Here is a 26495-nt window from a genome sequence, read left to right on the forward strand (position 1 = left end):
CTTTGCGAGGAAGGCCTTCCTGACCTTCCCAATAGTGCCTGGCTCCTCATTGTTGGAGACGGTGCTGTTAGCGGGGAAGTTGGAGAGGGGGCTGTCTCGGCAATTTAAGGGAGGATTTTGCAGGAGGGCGGGTTGTCCATGGAGGGGGTTAAGGTAAACTGGGAGGAAGAGTTGGGGGTTGTGGGGGAGGAGCTACGCAGGATAAATGCCTTGACTGCGTACATGGGGCTGGGGCTGATACAGCTGAAGGTAGTGCACAGGGCGCGTCTTACAAAGTCTCAGATCAGCTGGCTGTTCGAAGGGTATCTGTGAGTGATGTGGGAGGGGCCCTGTGAACCATTTATATATGTTTTGGTCCTGCCCGCAGCTGGAAATGTTTTGGAGGATAGTGTTCAGCACCATCTTGAGGGTCTTGCATATGGCCATTGAGCCCGGTCCCCTAGAAGCCATATTCGGGGTATGGGACCGAACGTAGTAAAACAATGCAAGGCGTTTCGCAGGAGTGTTACCAAACAAAACTTGACAGCGAGCCTCAAATGACCAAAAGGTTGGTTATAAGGAGCATCTTAATAAAGGAGAGAGGCAGAAAGATGCCATTTCGAAGAGAGAATTCCAAATTTTATGGCCTTGGCAGCTGAAAGCAAGCCTTAAAAGGCAGAAACAGACTTCCGGGTGCGGCGATGACCAGCTGAGTCGCACGTTTCGGCAGCTCCCGGACTTTTGGGCTCTTGATAGGAGCCCCAACGGCAATTTTGACGGCTAAAAATAAAAACACTGTGCGGTAAACCAGAAGGGAATCCCCCCTGGATACGGATGAAAAAAGGAGGAGAAAGTGGCCGGATTGCAGTGGATCCTTTAGAACAGCGGCAAGGAAGGCAAGCAAAAACCAAGATGGCATCGGAAGGTGGCAGTTTAACATGGGGCCCTGAACAACAAGAGTTCTTGAAATGCTGTGTGGAAGAGCTCAAAAAGGAAATGAAGAAAGAGCCGTTGGCCCCGATATTACAGGCGATCGAAGGGCTAAAGGAGGAACAAAAGACCCAGGAGCGGGAGCTTCGGGTCGTGAAGGCAAAGGCTGCCGAGAATGAGGACGACATACAGGGCCTGGTGGTGAAGACGGAGACGCATGAGGCACATCAGAAACAATGTGTGGAAAGGTTGGAGGCACTGGAGAACAACGCAAGGAGGAACAACCTGAGGATTCTTGGTCTTCCTGAAGGTGCGGAGGGAGCGGACGTCGGGGCATATGTGAGCACGATGCTGCACTCGTTAATGGGAGCGGAGGCCCCGGCGGGTCCGTTGGAGGTGGAGGGAGCATACCGAGTGATGGCGCGAGGACCGAGAGCAGGAGAAATTCCCAGTGCCATAGTGGTGAGATTCCTCCGTTTTAAGGATAGAGAAATGGTCCTTAGATGGGCAAAGAAAACTCGGAGCAGTAAATGGGAGAACGCGGTGATCCGCGTTTATCAAGACTGGAGTGCGGAGGTGGCGAGAAGGAGGGCGAGCTTTAGTCGGGCCAAGGCGGTGCTTCATAAAAAGAAGATAAAATTTGGAATGCTGCAACCGGCAAGACTGTGGGTCACATATCGAGGGAGGCACCACTACTTTGAGACGGCGGATGAAGCGTGGACTTTTATTGTGGAAGAAAAACTGGAATGAGCGGGTTATTAAAAAGAACGTTTGAACAAAGTAGTGGGGCGAATGTGGGGGGCGAAGAGGGGGGTTAAAAAGGGGGGAAAGAGGAGTTTTATGTACTAATCCTGCGATGTGGTAACTTTTCTCTCTTCCACAGGGGGCGATGGGGGGAGGAGGGGAGGTGGAGGAGATGGGGCGTTGGCCATTGGGGGCGGGGCCAAGGGAGAAGCGCGGGCTTGGTTCCCGCGCTATGATAATCATGGCGGGAATAGAGAAGCAGGAAGGAGGGGGCGTCGCACGGTGTGAGCCGAGGTCGCGGGGGGGAAGCCGAGGTCGGCCAGAGTTTGCTGACTTCTGGGAGCAACATGGGGGGAGTAATTACGCTAGCGGGGGATCTAGCGGGGGGGGGGGGGGTGGGAGGGGGGAATTACTGGGTTGCTGCTGCTGGGGAGAGGGGGGAGCTGGTATGGGAGGGGATGGGCGGGGGGGCACCGCCTGGGGGAGATACAGCTGCGTGGGAACCGGGTGAGGAGCTGGAAAAAGGGGATGGCTAATCGACAAGTAGGAATCCCCCCAACCCGGCTGATCACGTGGAACGTGAGAGGGCTGAACGGGCCGATAAAGAGGGCACGGGTACTCGCACACCTTAAGAAACTTAAGGCAGATGTGGTTATGTTACACGAAACGCACCTGAAACTGATAGACCAGGTTAGGCTACGCAAAGGATGGGTAGGGCAGGTGTTCCATTCAGGGCTAGATGCGAAAAACAGGGGGGTGGCTATATTAGTGGGGAAGTGGGTAATGTTCAAGGCAAAGACTATAGTGGCGGATAACGGGGGCAGATACGTGATGGTGAGTGGCAAACTACAGGGGGAGACGGTGGTTTTGGTAAACGTATATGCCCCGAACTGGGATGATGCCAATTTTACGAGGCGGATGCTAGGACGCATTCCGGACCTAGAGATGGGAAAGCTGATAATGGGGGGAGATTTTAATACGGTGCTGGAACCAGGGCTGGATAGGTCGAAGTCCAGGACTGGAAGGAGGCCGGCAGCAGCCAAGGTACTTAAAGATTTTATGGAGCAGATGGGAGGTGTAGACCCGTGGAGATTTAGCAGACCTAGGAGTAAGGATTTCTCGTTTTTCTCCTATGTCCATAAAGTCTACTCGCGAATAGACTTTTTTGTGCTGGGAAGGGCGTTGATCCCGAAGGTGAGGGGAACGGAGTATACGGCTATAGCCATTTCGGATCACGCTCCACACTGGGTAGACTTGGAGATAGGGGAGGAAACAGGAGGGCGCCCACCCTGGAGAATGGACATGGGACTAATGGCAGATGAGGGGGTGTGTCTAAGGGTGAGGGGGTGCATTGAAAAGTACTTGGAACTCAATGATAATGGGGAGGTCCAGGTGGGAGTGGTCTGGGAGGTGTTGAAGGCGGTGGTTAGAGGGGAGCTGATATCAATAAGGGCACATAAAGGAAAGCAGGAGAGAACGGGAGCGGTTGCTGTAAGAACTTTTGGGGGTGGACAGACAATATGCGGAAGCACCGGAGGAGGGACTGTACAGGGAAAGGCAAAGGCTACATGTAGAATTTGACTTGCTGACTACGGGCACTGCAGAGGCACAATGGAGGAAGGCACAGGGTGTACAGTACGAATATGGGGAGAAGGCGAGCAGGTTGCTGGCACACCAATTGAGGAAAAGGGGAGCAGCGAGGGAAATAGGGGGAGTGAGGGATGAGGAAGGAGAGATGGAGCGGGGAGCGGAGAGAGTGAATGGAGTGTTCAAGACATTTTATAAAAAATTATATGAAGCTCAACCCCTGGATGGGAGGGAGAGAATGATGGGCTTCTTGGATCGGCTGGAATTTCCCAAGGTGGAGGAGCAGGAAAGGGTGGGACTGGGAGCACAGATCGAGGTAGAAGAAGTGGTGAAAGGAATTAGGAGCATGCAGGCGGGAAATCCCCGGGACCGGATTGATTCCCAGTCGAATTCTATAGAAAATATGTGGACTTGCTCGCCCCGGTATTGACGAGGACCTTTAATGAGGCAAAGGAAAGGGGACAACTGCCCCCGACTATGTCTGAAGCAACGATATCGCTTCTCTTAAAGAAGGAAAAGGACCCGCTACAATGCGGGTCCTATAGACCTATTTCCCTCCTAAATGTAGATGCCAAGATCCTGGCCAAGGTAATGGCAATGAGAATAGAGGAATGTGTCCCGGGGGTGGTCCACGAGGACCAAACTGGGTTTGTGAAGGGGAGACAGCTGAACACGAATATACGGAGGCTGTTAGGGGTAATGATGATGGCCCCACCAGAGGGGGAAACGGAGATAGTAGTGGCGATGGATGCCGAGAAAGCATTTGATAGAGTGGAGTGGGACTATTTGTGGGAGGTGTTGAGGAGATTTGGTTTTGGAGAGGGGTATGTTAGATGGGTGCAGCTGTTGTATAGGGCCCCGATGGCGAGCGTGGTCACGAATGGACGGGGATCTGCATATTTTCGGCTCCATAGAGGGACAAGGCAGGGATGCCCTCTGTCCCCATTATTGTTTGCACTGGCGATTGAGCCCCTGGCGATAGCGTTGAGGGGTTCCAAGAAGTGGAGGGGAGTACTTAGAGGAGGAGAAGAACACCGGGTATCTTTGTATGCGGACGATTTGCTACTATACGTGGCAGACCCAGCGGAGGGGATGCCAGAAATAATGCGGATACTTGGGGAGTTTGCGGATTTTTCAGGGTATAAATTGAACATGGGGAAAAGTGAGTTGTTTGTGGTGCATCCAGGGGAGCAGAGTAGAGAAATAGAGGACCTACCGTTGAGGAAGGTAACAAGGGACTTTTGTTACCTGGGGATCCAGATAGCCAAGAATTGGGGCACATTGCATAGGTTAAATTTAATGCGGTTGGTGGAACAAATGGAGGAGGATTTCAAGAGATGGGATATGGTATCCCTGTCACTGGCAGGGAGGGTGCAGGCGGTTAAGATGGTGGTCCTCCCGAGATTCCTCTTTGTGTTTCAGTGCCTCCCGGTGGTGATAACGAAGGCTTTTTTTAAAAGGATTGAAAAGAGCATCATGGGTTTTGTGTGGGCCGGGAAGACCCCGAGAGTGAGGAAGGGATTCTTACAGCGTAGCAGGGATAGGGGGGGGGGGCTGGCACTACCGAGCCTAAGTGAGTATTATTGGGCCGCTAATATTTCAATGGTGAGTAAGTGGATCGGAGAGGAGGAGGGAGCGGCGTGGAAGAGATTAGAGAGGGCGTCCTGTAGGGGGACTAGCCTACAGGCTATGGTGACAGCCCCATTGCCGTTCTCACCGAGGAACTACAACAAGCCCGGTGGTGGTGGTTACACTGAAGATTTGGGGACAGTGGAGACAGCATAGGGGAAAGACTGGAGCCTTGGGGGGGTCCCCGATAAGAAACAACCATAGGTTTGCCCCGGGGGGAATGGATGGGGGATATGGAATGTGGCAAAGAGCAGGAATAATGCAACTGAAAGATCTGTTTGTGGATGGGAAGTTCGCGAGTCTGGGAGCGCTGACCGAGAAATATGGGTTGCCCCAAGGGAATGCATTCAGGTATATGCAACTGAGGGCTTTTGCGAGGCAACAGGTGAGGGAATTCCCGCAGCTCCCGACACAAGAGGTGCAGGACAGAGTGATCTCAAAGACATGGGTGGGGGATGGTAAGGTGTCAGATATATATAGGGAAATGAGGGACGAAGGGGAGACTATGGTAGATGAATTAAAAGGGAAATGGGAAGAAGCGCTGGGGGAGGAGATCGAGGAGGGGCTGTGGGCAGATGCCCTAAGCAGGGTAAACTCGTCGTCCTCATGTGCCAGGCTAAGCCTGATTCAGTTTAAGGTATTACACAGGGCGCATATGACTGGAGCACGGCTCAGTAAATTTTTTGGGGTGGAGGATAGGTGTGCGAGGTGCTCGAGAAGCCCAGCGAATCATACCCATATGTTTTGGTCATGCCCGGCACTACAGGGGTTTTGGATGGGGGTGACAAAGGTGCTTTCAAAAGTAGTGGGGGTCCGGGTCGAACCAAGCTGGGGGTTGGCTATATTTGGGGTTGCACAAGAGCCGGGAGTGCAGGAGGCGAGAGAGGCCGATGTTTTGGCCTTTGCGTCCCTAGTAGCCCGGCGCAGGATATTGTTAATGTGGAAAGAAGCCAAGCCCCCGGGGGTGGAGACCTGGATAAATGACATGGCAGGGTTTATAAAGCTAGAGCAGATTAAGTTCGTTCTAAGGGACTCGGCTCAAGGGTTCACCAGGCGGTGGCAACCGTTCGTCGAATACCTCGCAGAAAGATAGATGGAATGGAAAAAAGAAGGCAGCAGCAGCAGCCCAGGATCGGGGGGGGGGGGGGAGAGAGAGGAGGAACCAGAAGGACTCTCAGGGTTGTTAATATATACTGTATAATATGTATAGGTCGTTGCGACAGATAATTATATATTGGACTGTTAAATTATATTTTTTGGAGAGTGTTACTTGTGATAAGGCAGTTGCCAATTAGGGTTAGTTTTCATTTTTGTTATTTATTATTTATTCATTTTTTGTTTATAAAATAGGTCATTGTTATTTGTGTTGTTATAATATTGTGTAAAGGATGCACAATGTACTGTGTTGGTTGACCAAAAATTTTCAATAAAATATTTATTAAAAAAAAAGGCAGAAACATTAAATAAAAAGATGTTCAAAAGGCCACAACTAAAGGCGGAGGTTTACAATACTGGATGGATTTGAAAACAAGAATTAATATTTCTAAACTGAGGAATTGCAAAACCAGGAATGAATGTAGATCAGCGAGTATAGGGATGATGGACTTAGTGAGAGTTAGGGCACAGACATCACATTTTGGGCAATCTTAAGTTTGCCGGCAAAAAAGTCATAGCAACTTCTATACCTTATAAAATAATTTGGGAGTAAACCTGACGATTCTCTGTATAGTTAATACCTAATAAACTGCATCCAAAGTGATTCAGAAGAACACCCTGCTTGAATAAATTTGAAGGCCACCCTAGTTAGAAGTCCTGATAGCATATCTGGACTTCCATAAAAACATTTTTTGAAAACTCTCACAAAAAGATTAATATTCTGACTCAGTTATAGGTAGTTGTGGTACATTTTGGAAAATTAGCTTAAATTTAGAAAGCATTCTGGGGGGGTGGGGGGAATGTGCAATATGGACTGGGGTATCCAAGGGCTTAGTATCAGGACTATCACTGCTTATAATTGAGCAAATGACAAGTTCAAGTAAAATGTAAACTTTGTCTTGAAATCCATTGATCTGTGTTATTGAGTGTTAAATTAGTTGTCTGTGGAGATTATGACATTTACGGTAGAGGATGTTCTTGCCTCGTAATTTCTAGAAATCATGAAGAAAAATTAGGCTGTGCAATGGTATAAAGGATATTCATTCCCCTTTCGCACTTCCAGGACCCGATATAGCACTACAAAACCAGAGAGAAGCTATGGCAAAGTTTTATGGGTGAAATCAAGTTGAAAAGTGCAACTCTTTTTTTAAAATCTTAAGCTGTATTTGAGCAATTGTGGACTGCGGCCCAGGCTCTAGTCAATTTTGTGCATCATTGTGTCACATGCAGGTGCATGTCCATAAACTCTCAATAATTACAACGTCAATTTTGGAAGGCCCATACACTGATGAGGCAACTTCCAGCAAGACTGGGTGATGCCTGGAAATTGATCCACAGCCCAACGTCAGTTGAGGAATCAGCACCACATAGAGAACCTCAAAAAAAGAGGAGGAATTGCTAAATAATATGGAGAAATAGTCACTTATCTTCCTTAATCATACTTTATGGCTATATAAACACGAATAAAGTGATGCATCCCTTCAGTGACGCAATATGCAATGTTTGGTCACAAAATAAATTAATTTAGATTTTTCACAAGTGGTTTGGAAGCATATATTTTTCATTGAATAAATGCCATGGCACGACAACAAATCAACTTTCATTATGAAGCGAAGATGATTACCTTGGACACCAATTTTTCCACATGAACATTAGATCATCTAAGAACTATTTAGCGACACAGCTAGTCAATAAACAAATGTTACCTTAACAAGATAAAGAACATAACCCAGTATGAGGGCCGCAGCACCACAGGTGGTCCAGGTGATAAAGAGCAGGAAAATCATAATACCGGAACTTCGAAAATTTAGTAGCTTATGTTCCTTTTTAATAATACGTGGCCTGCAAGATGGGAACAATGAAATGCACTACAGCAATGTTCATCTGTAAGAATGAAGTTTAATATGACGTTTTTATTTAATCTACTTGGAACATTTACTTCTTGTTTTATTTTCCGAAGAGCAAGTCTTAATTTCCCTTTTTGAAACTCAATGATTTTAACAAGTTATCCCGTGGCTCATTTTGTCCCAGTTCTGTTATACAACAGAACATCTTGCTTTCCTTTGTACACCTTATTATTAAATTGATTGAAGTAATTCAATTCAGGGCAACACGGTAACATAGTGGTTAGCACAATTGCTTCACAGCTCCAGGGTCCCAGGTCCGATTCACGGTTTGGGTCACTGTCTGTGCGGAGTCTGCACGTTCTCCCAGTGTGTGCGTGGGTTTCCTCCGGGTGCTCCGGTTTCCTCCCACAGTCCAAAAATGTGCAGGTTAGGTGGATTCGCCATGCTAAATTGCCCTTAGGGCCAAAATTGCCCTTCGTGTTGAGTGGGGTTACTGTGTGTGGGCTTGGGTAGGGTGCTCTTTCCAAGAGGCGGTGCCGACTCGATGGGCCGAATGGCCTCCTTCTGCACTGTAAATTCTATGATAATAGACATTTTCAAATTACTCTATGCATTAGCCATTTGAGCTTCGATCTCATGTTGCCTCATGGTTTCTTCTGGACCTTAAGCTGAAGTGTCACAATTAATGATCATGCCAAGGTAACCCACTTCTATGGACACAAAAACAATATCATAAACGTTCTAACTATTAAGAGTGGACAGGTATACTCTAATGCAAGCTCCAGCATAAAAATAAAAACTCATTGAAGAACAGTCTGTATTCTGTCCTTCACCTTCCTGTCAACTGACCTTATTAACAAATTTAAGGTTGATTAAAATGCTCGAGTTTAACATAAGGTACATTACCTACAGTTGACAAAAATGGTAGGAAAACAACACACTGCAATCCATTGATCAACAGTTAAGCACCTCCTTTAACAACTTATATGCTTCAGTCACCCCACGAAACAAACAGCTTTATTCAGAAAAGAAAACAAGGTTAAGCTATAGGAAGAATTCAAATCCCTTTTATACCTGGGTTGTGAAAAATTCAAGCATGACTCATCAAGTGATCATATTGATGGCCCAATACCTTATCCTGTGTGATTCTTTCATTATTACAGCAAACATGATAAATGAAAAGGTTATTCACCTTATTCACACAAGCAGAGTGCAGCTGTTTTGACCCATTACTAGTTGAACTCCCATAACATTACTCACAAAAATACGTATTTCTCCCTCTTCAATTGCTTTCCCTGAACTCCTTTCTCTTCTTTTCGTCCTTCTCTCTTTATGGTTCATATACTTTCTTTTATTGACTTCTCTGTCAGAAACGACTCTTGCTCATTCTCTCATTTAGAACAGAAGAAACAGTAGGAGCTGACCATATGGTCCTCAAGCCTGTTCTTCCATTCACTAAGATGGTGGATGATCTTCTGCCTCACTTTTTCCTCGTGCTCCCCATATTCCTTGATTCTCTTAGAGACCAAAGGTTAGATTGTTGATCACTAGTGGAGGCTCTTCGCAGACAATGAAGCATTTTTTTTTTAGGTGCAATCACTGTTAACTTGCTGCTAGCAGGATCCCACAAATAGCAATACCATCATGATCAAATCATCTGCTTTTAGGTGTTGATTGAGGCTGACGTGCAAGTCTCAGTCATTGGAAGCCTTAAAGAGTGGAGCTGTCTCTTAGATTGCACCCCTCCTCCCTGCTGCAGGAGTTTGTTCTGACACTGAAACACTCCAAAGTGCAAATGCGATGTACATTTAGGAAGGAAGTATAAAAGCGGAGGTGTGATTAAACATCACAACCAAGAAGAGCAAATGAGCCATCCTCCGGGAATATGATACCCAACTAAGTTCTCGATATCAGAAAAGTGCCGCCTTGAATGCTGCGTTAATTTTAAATAATCTTGCGGTCATGTATGAAAAACTGCAAACAAAGGTTTCTCTTTCTGGCCCCACCCACTGCACACATCCAGTTGACAGAGTCCTCACCTGTGAAAGATTGACCACAAGAAGGAAAGCTGTTTAAGTAACATACGCAAGAATATTCCATTCCAATAGGCAATAGCTGTTCCAAATAAAAAAAGGAGAATAGGTATCATTGGGTAGGAGCTGCCTTGTCTATTTAAAGTAAGGATGTCCATTTCAGGCAGCATAAGTATAGACCACATCTCCTTAAACCAGTCATATCTGTAAAAACAAAACATACCCCTTGATCTCAATTAGCAAGTAGAAACAAAGCTAGAAACAGAGGAAATTTAACAAAATTAAGGCCACAGAACAAAACTGAAATTTTTTCATTCACTTAAAAACTTAATTTCAAGTGCTTACCTTAAAAGAAAGACAGCAAGATTGACAACTGGAATAACTTTGTATGGTCTCGCTGCCGCATTTAAGGCACTGTTGAAATCCAAACAGCGACCTACAAACAGAACACATATTCTAAAATGCGTAAATGTAACATAGAAATCCAAAAGCTGTTGTCAGTGATTCTAGTTTCTCCAATGGGTGCATTTTATAAGCCCCCCCCCATACGTCACTTCATGAGTAATCACCAATTTGATGAAAATTCCATTTCTGTGCTGTTTGTCTAGCTGTTAAGAACATAAGAACTAGAAGCAGGAGTCGGCCATCTAGCCCCTCGAGCCTGCTCCACCATTCAATGAGATCATGGCTGATCTTTTGTGGACTCAGCTCCACTTTCCGGTCCGAACACCATAACCCTTAATCCCTTTATTCTTCAAAAAACTATCTATCTTTGTTTTAAAAACATTTAATGAAGGAGCCTCTACTGCTTCACTGGGCAAGGAATTCCATAGAGTCACAACCCTTTGGGTGAAGAAGTTCCTCCTAAACTCAGTCCTAAATCTACTTCCCCTTATTTTGAGGCTATGCCCCCTAGTTCTGCATTCACCCGCCAGTGGAAACAACCTGCCCGCATCTATCCTAGCTATTCCCTTCATAATTTTATATGTTTCTATAAGATCCCCCCTCATCCTTCCAAATTCCAACGAGTGCAGTCCCAGTCTACTCAACCTCTCCTCGTAATCCAACCCCTTCAGCTCTGGGATTAACCTAGTGAATCTCCTCTGCACACCCTCCAGTGCCAGTACGTCCTTTCTCAAGTAAGGAGACCAAAACTGAACACAATACTCCAGGTGTGGCCTCACTAAAGCCCATGAAAAGGTTACACTTTGTTGACTGAGATGTAATTGAGTTTGCAAACAGCGTGCTAAGTTCATAATTACTGCTTAACATCCTTACTAGCCCTGAAAAACTAATTTTATATTTTTGAAGTCAAATATTTTAATTTTGATAGCAAAATTCCACATACTTTGAAAATAGTTTTTCAGAATAAAAGTTCAACTTTTTTATCAAATCAGAACCATTTATTTCACTGTATGAAAGTTTTCATTAAAAGTGAAGGAGAATCGTTTCTTTAACTTCCTGGTTTGCTGTTTGTGAAAGTGTTTCAATGTGATTCTTCAATGTGATTCGCTACTTATATATGCTAATATAATTGCTGCTGGGCATCTGGACACCCCCTTGAATCTATAGAAGAATCCCTACAGTGCAAGTGGCTATTCGGCCCATCAAGTCTGCACCAACCCTGTGAAACAGCACCCTACTTAGGCCCTATCCCCATAACCCCACATCATTGGACACTAAGGGACAATTTAGGATTTGGACCGTGGGAGGAAACCGTAATACCCAAAGGAGACCCATGCAGACACTGGGAGAATGTGCAAACTCCACAGTCATCCAAGGCCGGAATTGAACCCGGGTTTCTGTGAGGCAGCAGTGCTAACCACTGTGCCACTAGTGACTTGCCACCAGATTTAAACTGCATTGGGAATGGGGAAATCTTTGCCAAAGATTGTTATATCTATATGGGCATCTTTCCTCAAGGTCAATGGCAAGTGCCGCTGCTTCCACACTGACCACATTTAAAGCACAGCAAGCTAGCCTAGCAGGAAAAAGAGAAGTGTGTAATTTCATACTGCCATGGATATTACATAGGATTACATAGAACCTATTTCTAGACGGGGCCGGTTCATGAGTTTGGAGGAGTTAATGGAGAAAGTTGGGATTCTGCCTGCTGGGGGGGGGGGGGTGCCTTTAAGAATATGTCTGTGTAGGACATTGCAAAGAAGGTTTTTCTGACTTTAGCAGTGGCGCCGCCTTCCTACTTGTTGGAGGGGGTATCGACAGGAATGGGGCTGGGAGTGGGGGGTGGGGGGTGGTCACCTTGGTGATTCATGGAAGGATGTTGGAGGAGGATGGGGTGTCGTTGGAGGGGGTCAAGGCAAAGAGAGAGGATGAGCTGGGTATAGCGCTGGAGGAGGGATTGTGGCGTGCAGTGCAGCGGAGGGTGAACGCGTCAACCTTGTGCACGAAGCTGGGGCTGATACAGCTAAGGGTGGTGCATAGGGCGCACCTGACGATGTTGAGGATGCGCTGACTGTCTGAGGGAGTGGAGCACATCAGTGAGTGGTGTCAGAGGGGTCCGGCTAATCATCCACATATGTTCTGGACCTGCCTGAAGTTGGAAGAGATTTTGGAGGTCGTTTTTTAGCATCATGTCAGCGATCTTAGCATGTCAGTGATCTTGCACATGGGTTTGGAAACCAGTCCCCAGGGGGCCATATTTGGGTTTTGGACTTGCCGGAGCTGCAGGCAGGAGCAGGGGCAGATGTTTTAGCCTTCGCCCTCGCTGATTGTTTATCATCATCATAGAATTTACAGTGCAGGAGGAGACCATTCGGCCCATCGAGTCTGCACCGGCTCTTGGAAAGAGCACCCTACCCAAGGTCAACACCTCCACCGCATCCCCATAACCCAGCAAACCCACCCAACACTAAGGGCAATTTTGGACACTAAGGGCAGTTTATCATGGCCAATCCACCTAACCTACACATCTTTGGACTGTGGGAGGAAACCAGAGCACCCGGAGAAAACCCACGCACACACGGGGAGGATGTGCAGACTCCGCACAGACAGTGACCAAAGCCGGAATCGAACCTGGGACCCTGGAGCTGTGAAGCAATTGTGCTATCCACAATGCTACCGTGCTGGCCACGTTTACAGGCAGCTCCTGTTGGGGTGGAGGTCAGCTGCTCCACCCTGTGCCTCAGTGTGGCTGGGGGATTTGATGGGAGTTCCTGATTTTGGAGACGGCCATGAGGGGTGCGAGTGAGGAGTTCCACAAGAGATGGGGTTGGTTTATACGACATTTTAAAGAGTTGGTTCCCGTCAGCTGCTTGGGGTGGGGGTGTATCAGGGATTTTGGTTGTTTTATTTGTTGGATTGTATGCCTTAAATGTTAAAAATTGAATTAAAATATTTTTTTAAGAAAGGATTACATAGAATGTACACTCAGACCAAACAGTCCAGACCAGAGTTAACGTCTCACTCAAACCTATATTTTTCACAAGATGCTCCCATTTCTCAACCTTATACTAGGACTCCGTGCAAACGCAACTCTCCCAGGAGAGCTAGAAAATGTGGTTTATGGGTGCGATTTGACTGAAATGTTTCTATGTGTAATTTCAGGTGGGTATGGCAGGGTGTTTCCCCACTGGTTTTTTCAGTGAGATCCACACCAGTGTTTACCCACACTTGGTCATTTTTTGGGGCCTTGGGGAGTTTCTCCCTGGTCCAGCCCACACGTAGAAATTCTTTCTGGAGTGGGGAGCTGAACTTGTTGGTGAGACCGGCTCCTCAGAGATTGGACCGTCATTCTGAAGGGTGCCCCAATCTTTAAGTGATCGTCAGGGTCCCCCACGCCACGGGCAATGTCTCCCACACACACATGGGCATTATCCCATACACACGAGTATTTCCCCTCCCCCCCCCAAAAAAGTGAGGACACCCTCCTTTAGGATCACTGCGGGCCCCCCACTTTTTCAGGTCTCTCCACCCCATCGTTGAGTCCTCCTCCTTTAGGGACACCCACCCTTTACCCCCCCCTCCCCCAATATTTGGGAGGCCCGTACAACCCCGGCCCATAGCAGTGCCGGTCACCCTGGTAGTGCCCTGGCCAGCCTGACAGTTCCACCTGGGCACCTAGCAGTGCCAGGGTGGCAATGCCAATGTGTTTGGGTGTTTGAAGGCGAGTCAGGATGCCACCCTGCCCTGTCCCTGACCACTCAGGGGTCTCCAATAACCTTGAAGACCCCCTCCAAGTGCCATCATACCTGGTCCACATGACCTCTCACTGGGGAGCCGGTAAATTCTTGGGAGGCCGTTAGGCAGGGCGACCACCTCAGTAATGAAATGGAGATTGCCCTTAATTGGGGACGATTGGTGTCTCGCCACATCTAGGTGGGATCCGGAACCCACCAACTGTAGCGGGCCGGTTAATAATAATAATCGCTTATTGTCACAAGTAAGCTTCAATGAAGTTACTGTGAAAAGCCCCTAGTCGTCACATTCCGGCGCCTGTTCGAGGAGGCCGGTACGGGAATTGAACCCGCGCTGCTGCCTTGTTCGGCATTGCAAGCCAGCTATTCAGCCCACTGTGCTAAACCAGCCCCAAATAAGGTTAGATTATGGACCGATCAGTGCCTGGTGCGGTTTCCGATTTCAGCCTCTCCCACGATTTAACAGGCACGTACGGATCTGCACTGGGCACAACGTAGTCTTGGATTTAACCAAGGCCATATTGCTGATCCTGTGGTTGACCATTAGCAGACACTATTATTCAGGTAGAACCCCCACTATTTTTCCTGATTCGAACTGGAATATCCCACCTGCCCACAGCCATATTGAGCTAACCAGTCATGTAATGAGGAAAGCAACTCAGTCTAGAAGCAACTATGAAAATAGGTGTGAAACACTCAAACATCTGGTTGAAACGATGAACTGTTTGAAACATAACGGCAGGTTGAATACGAGTTCCTTGCAACTGATAAATCTAGTGTCATGATTAGACTTCTTAAATATGTACACTTTTCCTTCAAGTACTCCTTTTCCAGTTACCATTTTTTCCTCCTTCCACTAAGGATGGAAACAATATGATCACTATGCTTTTGGATAGAAGGGCTTGTTAGTGCTCTAGTTTCTGGTCAGTTGTCAGTAAAACAAATGCAGAGGCGGTTTACATGGAGAATTCTGCTTAAGTGTGATGAATGCATGCAGGTTCGAGATTTTGCCAGAAAGGACATACAGAGCATCCCGAATGGAGATGGCCTCCGCATTGCTGGAGGAGGTGCTGACGACAGGGGGACTTGAGAAGGGGGCAGTGTCAGCGGTTTACAAAGCTATTTTGGAAGGGAAGGCACCACTGGAACGGTTCAAAGCAAAGTGGGAGGAAGAGTCGGGAGAGGATATGGAGGAGGGGTTCTGGTGTGAGGTGCTCCAGAGGGTGAATGCCTCCACCTCATGCGCGAGGTTGGGGCTGATACAGCTGAAGGTGGTATACAGAGCACACCTCATGAGGGAGAGGATGAGCCGATTCTTCAAGGAGTAGAAGATGTGTGTGAACATTGCGGGGGGGGGGGGCCCCGCTATTCACGTTCAGATGTTTTGGTCCTGTCCAAAGCTAGAGGATTACTGGAAGGAGGTTTTTAGGGTAATTTCTAAAGTGGTGTATGTGAAACTGGACCCGGGTCCCCAGGAGGCCATATTCGGGGTGTCGGACCAGCCTTGGTTGGAAACGGGTGCGGAGGCAGATGTTGTAGTCTTCGCCTCGTTGATCGCCCAAAGGCGGATCGTGATGGGTTGGAGAGCAACCTCTCCACCCTGTGCCCTGGTGTGGCGGGGGGACCTGTTGGAATTCTTGACTCGAGAAAGTTAAGTTTGAACTGAGGGGAAGGATGGAAGGGTTCTACAATTCAAGGGCATTATTCATTGTGCACTTTCAAGAACTGGATAACATCGAACATTAGTTGGGGCGTGTGGGTGGGAGGGTTACTGGGAGGGAGGATGTGTGTGTTAATGGTGACTATGGGTGATCCCTAATTCCTTTTTGTCATTTGTTTGTGTGAACATGCGGGCTAATGTTTGGGGCTGGGTTAGTGTGCGTGTGACTGCTGCTGTAGTGATTTTAAAACTCCTGGTTTGTGAGACAGCCAGGCTTTCTGGAGCCAGATAGTGCAGTTAAAGCATTATAGTTTGGGCTATTGGACTTTAATTTAGAATAAGCGGGTTCCCTGCAGGGCAGTTAATCAGCGACATTGTGTTCAGTTTAGTAAAGTAATGCAGCTAAAGGGAGGAGCTAAGAGCTGAAGCTGTCAGATGCTGAGGTTTCAGTCTTAGATTGGGATGTGAGAAGATGAGCAGCTGCTCTCAATTCAGTTCAGTTAAAGATCGGTCTGTAGACAGACTAGCAGTTTCTTTCCAAGAGTCCAGTTAGTTTGTGACTAGTAGGGGAGCAGAGAAGGTTTCTGAAGAATACAGTCAGAGATTCTGCATTATTCTGACAGGGTGTCAGGTCTTTCTTACAATCAGTTTCAAAAGATTTGACTTTCTCAAAGTGGAGTATCCAGGCATCTCTTCACAGCAAATATTCCAGAGTCTGCTAACTGCATTTGAAAGTGGATTGTAACTGGAGATAGCTTTGTTGTTATTGGAGGGAAAATAAAGATAGTAGTTAAGGGTTATTGTGTCACTGTATTGATTAGCATTGTTTAAGGGGTATATTTTCTTGTGCGATGTTAAAAATATTTTAATTCTGTGTTAGTAATAAAGTTTGTTTCAATACACCATATCCCATTCCTATTTTGCATGAAATCATTCCTGGAGCAAGGTATCCTTTCTTCAGTCTTACATAAATAAAATAAAATATTGGGGTTTCTGTCCAGCATCCTAGCTACTGATGGGGTCTGGTCTGGGATCGTAAGATCAGACTTAACTGTTCTATCATTAAAGTGAACAGAATCTGCCATCTCTTTCCCTTTTTCCAGTATGCTGTCCTCTTATGTCCTTCCCAGGCTATGTCATTCCAGTATCCATGGTGAAATAATGGGTAGGTCACTTTCAGACCATCCACTACTGGCCTACTCTTGCATCCCACCTTGTGGTCAGCCAAGGTGCTTAATGGAGAGCCCATCCATTCCTTTTCCCTCTTTCAAGAGACAAAAAGCCTGGTTATCTATGCATCTCTACAGTCAACATCAATCCTCTAATAGTTTCAACAGCTGAAATAGGCTGCTAGGAAATGTCAGTGGTCAGAACACTGGACTAATTTGGTTTGAAACCATATTGAGAAGATAGTACAGTTGAGATTCTGCAAAGCAAATGTGGCAAAGTGAGCCGGTAAGAGTCTGCACCAGTTTCTTGTCCGTGTGCGGCAACATATCGATGCTGTGGGGAGCATCATGTGACTATATTGTTTGCATATAAATTGACTACTTAATGAAGCATTACAGATATTTCATTTTGCATTACCTTCAGAATAAAGATGCATTAATTGTCTTCCAAATGCTAACAGAATGTTTGCAACAACATACATGGGCAGGTATATACCATGGAATCTGATCAGCTGAAAAAAATGTAACAAATCATTTTGTGAGCTCATTCAAGATTGTTTTTGAACACAAATGCCTCATTTATCCATTTAGCAAAGGCAAAATGAACACCCCATATAAATAGCTTAATTAAAATGGCAAAATAATCAGTTTTAGAGAGCCAGAACACTATCAGGGCAGCACGGTAGCATTGTTGATAGCACAATTGCTTCACAGCTCCACGGTCCCAGGTTCGATTCCGGCGTGGGTCACTGTCTGTGCGGAGTCTGCACGTTCTCCCCGTGTGTGCGTGGGTTTCCTCCGGGTGCTCCGGTTTCCTCCCACAGTCCAAAGATGTGCAGGTTAGGTGGATTGGCCATGATAAATTGACCTTAGTGCCAAAATTGCTCTTAGTGTTGGGTGGGGTTACTGGGTTATGGGGATAGGGTGGAGGTGTGGGCTTGGGTAGGGTGCTCTTTCAAAGAGCTGGTGCAGACTCGATGGGCTGAATGGCCTCCTTCTGCAATGTAAATTCTATGAAGAACACGGTTGAGGAGATAGGAATTGCTGGAAAAACTCAGGAGGCCTGGCAGCATTTGTGGAGAGAGAAACAGAGTTCATGTTTCGGGTCTAATATAACTCTTCTTTGGAACTTCGAGTTGCTGTCAACCTGCTGAGGTTTTCCAGCACTTTTTGTTTTGATTTCAGATAATAATAATATTTATTACCATAAAAGTAGGCTTACATTAACACTGCAATGAAGTTACTGTGAAAAGCCCCGTCGCCACATTCCGGCGCCTTCAGCATCCACGGCATTTTGATTTTATTATTACAGTCGATGAGGTACTTGTTTGGTCATGATCTGAAGCTCCTACCAATCACAACTTGGATTAATAAAGTGCATTTCTGATCATTAATGATCCTGAGGCTCTTTCACAGAATTATGGAGGAAATTTGACAAGGCATATAAAGTGATATTTGGGCAGATGGGCAAAAGCTTGATCGAAGAGGTAGGTTATAAGGAGAAAAAAGTGGTACAGAGGAGAGTTGGAGAGGTTTAGGGAGCGAGTTCCTGAGCTGAGATCCTAGGCAGTTGAAGGCACGGCCTCCAATGGTGGAGCAATTAAAATCAGTGATATGCAAGAGGCCAGAATTAGACGAACACAAATACCTTGGGAGAGTTGTGGGGCTGGAGGAGGTTAACACAGGTAGGAATTGGCAAGGAAGCTCTTCAAGGATTTGATAAAGGACAGAGTTTTACAATCGAGACATAGAGTAACCTGAAGCTAGTTCGGTCAGTGAGCAGAGGGCTGATGGGTGAACAGGACTTTTAGGACATGGGCAGCAGAATTTTGGATGACCTGGAGTTTATGGAGGATAGAATATGGGAGGACTTCCGCTTGTGACCATGGAGTGATTGTGGAGATGCCGGCGTTGGACTGGGGTGAGCACAGTAAGAAGTCTTACAACACCAAGTTAAAGTCCAACATGTTTGTTTCAAACACTAGCTTTCGGAGCACTGCTCCTTCCTCAGGTGAATGAAGAGGTATGTGAAACAAACATGTTGGACTTTAATCTGGTGTTGTAAGACTTCTTATTATGGAGTGATTGGTCACATAAAGGGCTGTTCCTGTTCAAAGTCACAGAAAAGGGCTCTTTTTACCCAGATCTGGGTTGAATTTTGATGAACAGGCGTAGGTGGATGTTAGAGGAGTAGTTTACCCCTGTAATGGTATGTCTTCTGATCACCGGACCCGGCAGAAAACAGCGAGAGGTTTGGCTGGAAAGTTGAAACAGTCTTGGGGTTCACAGTCTCTTCCAGCATGCAGGCGGGGGAGGGGCAAGCTGTAAGGCCCCAGATACAGGAACTGATGACTTTTATCAAGGAGAAATTCCATAAACAGAGGAAAGAAATGCATGAGGATCATGCAAAGGCCATTGCAGAAGCTGTGGCACCCCTGAAGAGTGCTTTGGAGCGTATGGAGAGGTGTTTGGAGGTGCAGTGGTCGCAGATTTAGGAGATCGAAGGTGTGATCTCTGACCACAGTGATCGTGTGGTGGCTCTGGAGGCGGAGGTGGGGCTCCTAGGAGACCTTTGTAAAACGCTGAGGGCAAAGGTGGAGAAGGAGAATACCTCGAGAAGACAGAACCTGCGAATAGTAGGCCTGCCTGAGGAGTGGAAGGTGTGAGTGCCACGAGGTACGTCTCGAGGATGCTGGCGGGACTGGTAGCAAAAGGGGTGCTAGATAAGGCACCTGGGGCGAAATTCTCCGGAAACGGCGCGATGTACGCCAACTGGCGTCCAAAACGGCGCAAATCAGACGGGCATCACGCCGCCCCAAAGGTGCGGAATGCATCTTTGGGGGCCGAGCCCCAACATTGAGGGGCTAGGTCGGCACCGGACGAATTTCCGCCCCGCCAGCTGGCGGAAAAGGCCTTTGGTGCCCGCCAGCTGGCGCGGAAATGACATCTCCGGGCGGCGCATGCGCGGGAGTGTCAGCGGCCGCTGACAGCATTCCCGCGCATGCGCAGTGGAGGGAGTCTCTTCTGCCTCCGCCATGGTGGAGACCATGGCGAAGGCGGAAGGGAAAGAGTGCCCCCACGGCACAGGCCCGCCCGCGGATCGGTGGGTCCCGATCGCGGGCCAGGCCACCGTGGGGGCACCCCCCGGGGCCAGATCGCCCCGCGCGCCCCCCAGGACCCCGCCCGTGCCGCCGGTAAGGTAGGTAATTTAATTTATGCCGGCGGGACAGGCATTTTAGTGGCGGGACTTCGGCCCATCCGGGCCGGAGAATCGAGTGGGGGGGGGCCCGCCAACCGGCGCAGCGCGATTCCCGCCCCCGCCGAATATTCAATGCCGGAGACTTCGGCAACCGGCGGGGGCGGGATTCACGCCAGCCCCCGGCGATTCTCCGACCTGGCGGGGGGTTGGAGAATTTCGCCCCTGAAGTGGACTGAGCGCATAGGTCTCTGAGGCAAAAGCCTAGAGCTGGGGAGCCGCCGCGGGCGGTGATCGTGAGACTCCAAAAATTTGTGGAGAAAGAGAAAATTCTACTGTGGGCCAAGGAGAAGTGTAGCTGCGACTGGGAGGGAAATAACATCCGGATTTATCAGGACATCGGAGCCGAGTTGGCAAAACGGCGGGCAGGTTTCAACAAGGCCAAGGCGGTGCTGTACCGGCGGCAGGTCAGGTTTGGGGTGCTCTACCCGGCAAAATTATGGGTGACGTTCGGAGGCCGGGAGTATTATTCAGAGACCCCAGAAGTGGCCAAAGGCTTCATTAAGGAGCATAAACTGGGGGAGAACTGAGTGGACAATGCTTGGGAACCGGGGTGCTGGCACTTTGTAATGGTTGGGAGCATGTTTGAAGTGGATGTAGGTTTCTGTTCAGTGTTGAGATTGTAAGGAGTTGTTGGGGGGTGGAAGAGTTTATGTGGGGATGGATGTCCCCATCCCCCCTCTGTTTTATGGGACTGTTTGTGTTTAACATCTGTTTGTTTGCTTTTGGAGAAGGCTACCTGGAGTTCAGGAGAAGTCCTTGTTTGGGTGGGGGAGTGTATGGCCAGCAGGAGACCTTTTTCTTTGAGATGAGGAGTGTGTGTGTGTGTGTGTGTGTGTGTGTGGGGGGGGGGGGGGGGGGGGGGGGGAAGAGAAGATCATTAGGATGTGCCTTTGGGCAGGGGCAACCGCGCTAGCAGGCTATGCTGGTGAATGGAAGCGAGGTGGTGGGGGAGAAGGCCAAGAGGGGTGGCCAGGGGGAGGGGGAAAGGGGAGAGGGGAAAGGGGAAGTAGAGGGGAAGAAGAAAAACAGGGGGGGGGGGGGGATTTCTGCGACACGGCGGGGGTTGAGAGATGACATGGTCAAGGGCGAAGAAAGGGGCCATCTGGGATGGGCTAGGTACAGAGTGGAATTAATGGGGCAGGAGTTAAGTGGGGACGAGGACGGACGGTAGAGGGGATTGGAGGCGCAAGCCTCCGGTAAGGTTGGTAACGTGGAATGTCCGGGGACTGAATGGGCCTGTTAAAAGGTCGCGGGCGTTCGCGCACCTCAGGAGCTTGAAAGCGGGGTTGTCTTTTTGCAGGAGACACACCTCCGTGTGAAGGACCAGGTTAGGTTAAGGAAGGGGTGGGTCGGGCAGGTTTTTCACTCGGGGTTTGATTTGAAATCGAGGGGTGCGGCGATTTTAATGAGCAAAAAAATGGGATTTGTGAGTGCGAAGAAGGTGAGGGGTCCGGGTGGGAGATATGTGATTGTGAGTCGGGTATTGGAAGGGGCACCGGTACTGTTGGTAAATGTGTATGCCCCAAATTGGGATGATTCGGGTTTTATGAGGGGGTTGTTGGCAGCAATCCCAGATTTGGCCACGTACCAGTTGATCATGGGAGGAGATTTTAATTGTGTCCTGGAGCCGAGGGTGGATAGGTCGAGCCCCAGGTCGATGGGTAGGTTACGAATAGCGAGAGAGCTGGGGGGTTTTATGGAGAGGATGGGTATGGTGGATCCATGGCGCTTTCAGAACCCAGGGGGAAGGGAGTATTCCTTCTTTACACACGTCTATAAGGTGCATTCGAGGATTGATTACTTTGTAGTGAGTCGGGAGGTTTTGGTTGGGGTGGAGGGGGCAGAGTATGCGGGGATAGTTATCCCGGACCATGCATACCACTGGCTGGATGTTCGGTTCAGTACAGGACGAGAGCAGAGGCCGGGGTGGAGGTTTGACTCGGAGTTGTTGGCAGATGGAGGTTTTTGTGATAAGGTGCGGTTGGCGATTAGGGATTATGTGGAGTTCAATCAGAATGGGGAGGTGTCGACGGGCAATTTTTTGGGAGAAATTATCTCATTTATGGTTCGTGCGAATAAGGAAAGGAGGGCGGAACATGACTGTCTAGTGAGCGAGATAGTGGAGGTGGACAGGGAATATTCGATGGTGCCCACCTTGGATGGATTGGCGAGGAGGAAAAAGTTGCAGGGGCAATTTGACAGGCTGACAACGGGGAGGGCAGTAGGGCAACTGCGTAGGGCAAGAGGGGTGCAATATGAATATGGGGAGAAGGCGAGCCGCATGCTGGCGCACCAACTGCGGAGGCACCAACAGGGAAATATTGAAGAATTGGACTGGGACTGGGGATGTGGTGTCAGAGCCAGGAAGATAAATGAGGCATTTAGAGAGTATTACCAGGGAGTTTATGAGGCAGACCCAGGAGAAGAGGAGAGGGACATGGGGTGGTTTCTGGACAAGCTGGAATTTCCCGAGGAGGATGAAGCAAAGAGGCAGGCGTTGGAGGAGCCCCTGAGGCTGAAGGAGGTGCTGGATAGTATTAGGGGTATGAAGTCAGGGAAGGCCCCTGGGCCGGATGGGTACCCGGCAAAATTTTATAAGGAATTTGCAGCGGACCTGGCACCCGATCTATTGGGGGCGTTTAATGAAGCACTGGAGAAGGCGGAGTTGCCGGAGACGATGAAGCAGGCAGTAATCACACTAATCCCCCAAAAAGGGAAGGATCCGCTGGAATGTGGGTCGTATAGACCCACATCACTATTGAACACGGATGTGAAAGTATTGGCTAAGTTGTTGGCGGGGAGAATGGAGGATTGTGTCCCGGGGATGGTTGCAGAAGATCAAACAGGCTTTGTGAAAGGCAGGCAGCTCGCGAGTAATACAAGACGACTGTTGAATGTGGTGATGAATCCGTCGAGAGCTCTGGTACCGGAGGTGGTGGTGTCCATGGTCGCGGAGAAAGCATTTGATCAGGTGGAATGGCGGTACTTGTTCGAAGTTTTGGGAAAGTTTGGGTTTGGCCCGAGATTTGTGGCATGGGTGCGATTGCTGTATGTGGCACCAAGAGCGAGGGTGAGGACGAATGATATGAGCTCACGAAGCTTTGACTTACACAGGGGTACGAGGCAGGGGTGCCCGCTGTCGCCGCTGGTGTTTGCGCTGGCCATAGAGCCATTGACGATGGCTCTCAGGGGGTCGGCAGAGTGGCAGGGAGACAGAGGGAGCATCGGGTGTCGCTCTATGCCAATGACCTCTTGCTGTATGTTTCGGATTCGTTGGAGAGTATGGGAAGGATTATGGGCCTGTTGGGGATGTTTGGAGGGTTCTCGGGATACAAGCTGAATGGGAAAAGCGAGGTATTCCCGGTGAATGAGCTGGCACAGCGGGCTAATTTAGGGGGATGCCATTTACGGTAGCGAGGGATAGGTTTAGGTACTTGGGGATTCAGGTAGTGAGGGAATGGATGGGGCTCCATAAGTGGAACTTAACGAAGCTGGTGGAGGAGGCCAGGGAGGATCTTAAGAGGTGGGATACACTGCACTTAACGTTGGCAGGGAGGGTCCAAGTGGTGAAAATGAATATTCTGCTGAGGTTCTGGTTTATCTTTCAGGCTCTCCCGATCTTTATACCAAAGGCCTTTTTTCGTAAAGTGGACACAATCATCTCTGACTTTGTATGGGCGGGGAAGGTGCTGAGGGTGGGGAGGACCCTCCTACAGAGGCAGGGGCAGCAGGAGGGATTGGCATTGTCAAACTTGCTTCATTATTGTTGGGCGGCGAATGTGGACAAGGGGCGGTGGTGGTGGGAAGGAGAAGGGGTAGAGTGGGTTAGGATGGAGGAGAAATCTTGTAAGGTGTCTAGTTTGAGGGCTCTGGTGATGGCAGCATTGCCAATGGCTCCGAGTAGGTATTCAGAGAGCCAAGTGGTGCAGTCCACGGTGAAGATATGGAATCAGCTGAGGAGGCATTTTAAGGTGCAAGGGATGTCGGTGCTAACGCCGCTGTGCGAGAATCATGGGTTTGAGCCGGGGGGGAGGGGGGGGGCATGGATGGATAGTGTATACAGGAGGTGGAGGGAAGTGGGGCTAGTCAAGGTGAGCGATTTGTATTTGAAGGAAGACTTCGCCAGTCTGGAGGAGCTAAGGGAGAGGGTAGAGCTGCCAAAGGGTAGTGAGTTCAGGTATCTACAGGTTAGGGACTTTGCACAAAAGGTCTGGAAGGGGTTCCCAAAATTGCCAGGATACACCCTGCTGGAGCGACTGCTGCTTCCGGATGTGGAAGGGGAGGGGAGAATTGGAGATATATATATAAGTGGCTGCGGGAGCAGGGAGGCGAGCGGGTGGTGAAGATCAAGGAGAAATGGGAAGCGGAGTTGGGAATGGAGATCAATTGGGGACTATGGAGTGAGGCACTGCGAAGGGTAAACGGGACCTCCACTTGCGCAAGGATGAGCCTGATACAGTTTAAGGTGGTGCACAGGCTGCATATGACTCGGGCGAGAATGAGGGGGTTCTTTCAGGGGGTAGCAGACGAGTGTGAGAGATGTGGGCGGGGGCCAGCGAATCATGTGCACATGTTTTGGGGTTGTGAAAAATTGGGAAGATTATGGGCGGGAGTGTTCGTAGTCTTAGCCAGGATAGTGGAGGAGGGAGAGTACTCGGACCCTTTGGTGGCGCAATCTGTACCAATTGTATAGTTGATTGTTGGGAAGAATGTTTCCCGGGGTGTTTATTTGCTGTGACCTACTTTGATACAAGTTTGAATAAAATGCGTAAAAAAAAAAAAAATGGATAGAATATAGGATGTTACCCAGGATTACTTTGGAGTAATCAAAGCTTGAGGTAACAAAGGTATGGGTGATGGCTTCAGTAGCAGAAAGATGAAGCAGGGGTGGATTCCGGCAATGTTACTGAGGTGGAAATAGGCAGTTTTGATGATGGTGCAGATATGTAATCAGAAGCTAAGCTCGGGACCAAATTTGACACCAAGGTTGTGAATAGTCTGGCTGAGCCTCAAACAATTGCCTGTGAGGGGGATAAGGTTGGTAGCTAGGAAATTAAGCTTGTAAGCTTGTAGTGGGGACTGAAATCAATGGATTTGCTCCTCCCAATAATATTTTACTGGAGAACATTTCTGCTCATCCATTACTGGATATCAGATAAGCAGTCCATTAATTTATCGATAGTGGAGGCGTCAAGAGTGCTGAGGTAGAGCTGGGTATTGGCCATGTGCAGTGGAAACTAACTGTGTTTTTGATATCATCACCGAGGGGGGTATCATGCAGATGAGAAATAGGAGGATCCTTGGGGACACCAGAGGTTAAACAAAAGTGCAGGAGCGGCAAGAGTAGCCATTGCACGTGATATTCTGGCTACAATTAGATAGGTAAGAATGAAATAAGATCGAGGAGAGGGTGGAGATTGGGCAGTAGTTTGCAGGGACAATGGAGTCAAGGGTTAGTTTTTGAGGAGCGGGTAGATTACAGCAGTTTTGAAGGAGAGAGGAACAGTACCTGATGTACCATTAACAATATCAGCTAGCATGGGGACCAGGAAGGGATGCTGAATGCGGTCAATTGAGCAGGAGGTGGATCTTATGGATAGGTGAACTCATACAGGGCATGAGGGGAGTTTGAAGGGAAACTAGAAGACCACCTAAGTTTAGGTCTAGGACCCTTTAAGGGGGAACTTCAGAGGACATATGGTTTGATGGCGAGTGAAAGGGAGGGAGTGACATGAGGCAACCAATTTATTGACCTCAATGTTAATGACAAAGACATTTTTAGCTCCTTGCACTTATTGTTGGTGGTCAGGACGGAGTTTAAGAAGGTGGTTCGCAGTACAGAAATGAATATGGGGTTACCTTTGTTTTTGGGATGATCATGAAATGAGTAGCTTTTGCATAAAACAGCAGGATCCAATAGTGCTTTTGGCGGTCCAGTCAGATCTAGCAGTTGAATGGTTAAACCAGTTGTCCACCATTTGTTCAAGTCTGTGTCCTCTGGATTTATGTGACTGGCGATGAGGACAATAACAGAGAAAATGGCCAGGATGAGAGAGGGTAATGGTTTTAGTGGGGACTATGGCAAAAGTAGAAGTGATGGTACAGTTGAACTAATCAGTAGCTGCCAAAATATGGTGGTGATTGGAGGGCCAAAGACGTAGGATTTTGAAAGTGCTGTTGTAAGAAACTTGAGGGATAGATATTTCCAAGGATGCACACAGAAGGAAATATGGTTGGGAGGTGGAAGGGAGATGTGGGTGGAGCATGATAAAAGGAAGTGACTGAGATCTGATGGGATCAGCAAGGCTCCATGAAATGGCAAGGTCAAGGGGGTGACGGTAAACAG

The 26495-nt window shown here is 48.2% G+C and overlaps 1 protein-coding gene across 2 annotated transcripts in view; it reads right to left on the minus strand.

Annotated features, from left to right (window-relative positions):
- The window catches only part of pgap1 (post-GPI attachment to proteins inositol deacylase 1), a 263763-nt gene that overhangs the window by 20555 nt on the left and 216713 nt on the right, over positions 1 to 26495 (minus strand). For both annotated transcript variants that reach the window (XM_072478690.1, XM_072478698.1), the window contains 4 exons: positions 17309 to 17402; positions 10250 to 10340; positions 9911 to 10108; positions 7731 to 7866 (listed from right to left, as the gene is read on the minus strand). In XM_072478690.1, coding sequence (XP_072334791.1) covers positions 7731 to 7866; positions 9911 to 10108; positions 10250 to 10340; positions 17309 to 17402 — 519 coding nt within the window. The remainder of the gene's footprint in view (positions 1 to 7730; positions 7867 to 9910; positions 10109 to 10249; positions 10341 to 17308; positions 17403 to 26495) is intronic.

Source organism: Scyliorhinus torazame, chromosome 2 (genome assembly GCF_047496885.1).
Source record: "Scyliorhinus torazame isolate Kashiwa2021f chromosome 2, sScyTor2.1, whole genome shotgun sequence".
Classification (NCBI taxonomy): domain Eukaryota; kingdom Metazoa; phylum Chordata; class Chondrichthyes; order Carcharhiniformes; family Scyliorhinidae; genus Scyliorhinus; species Scyliorhinus torazame.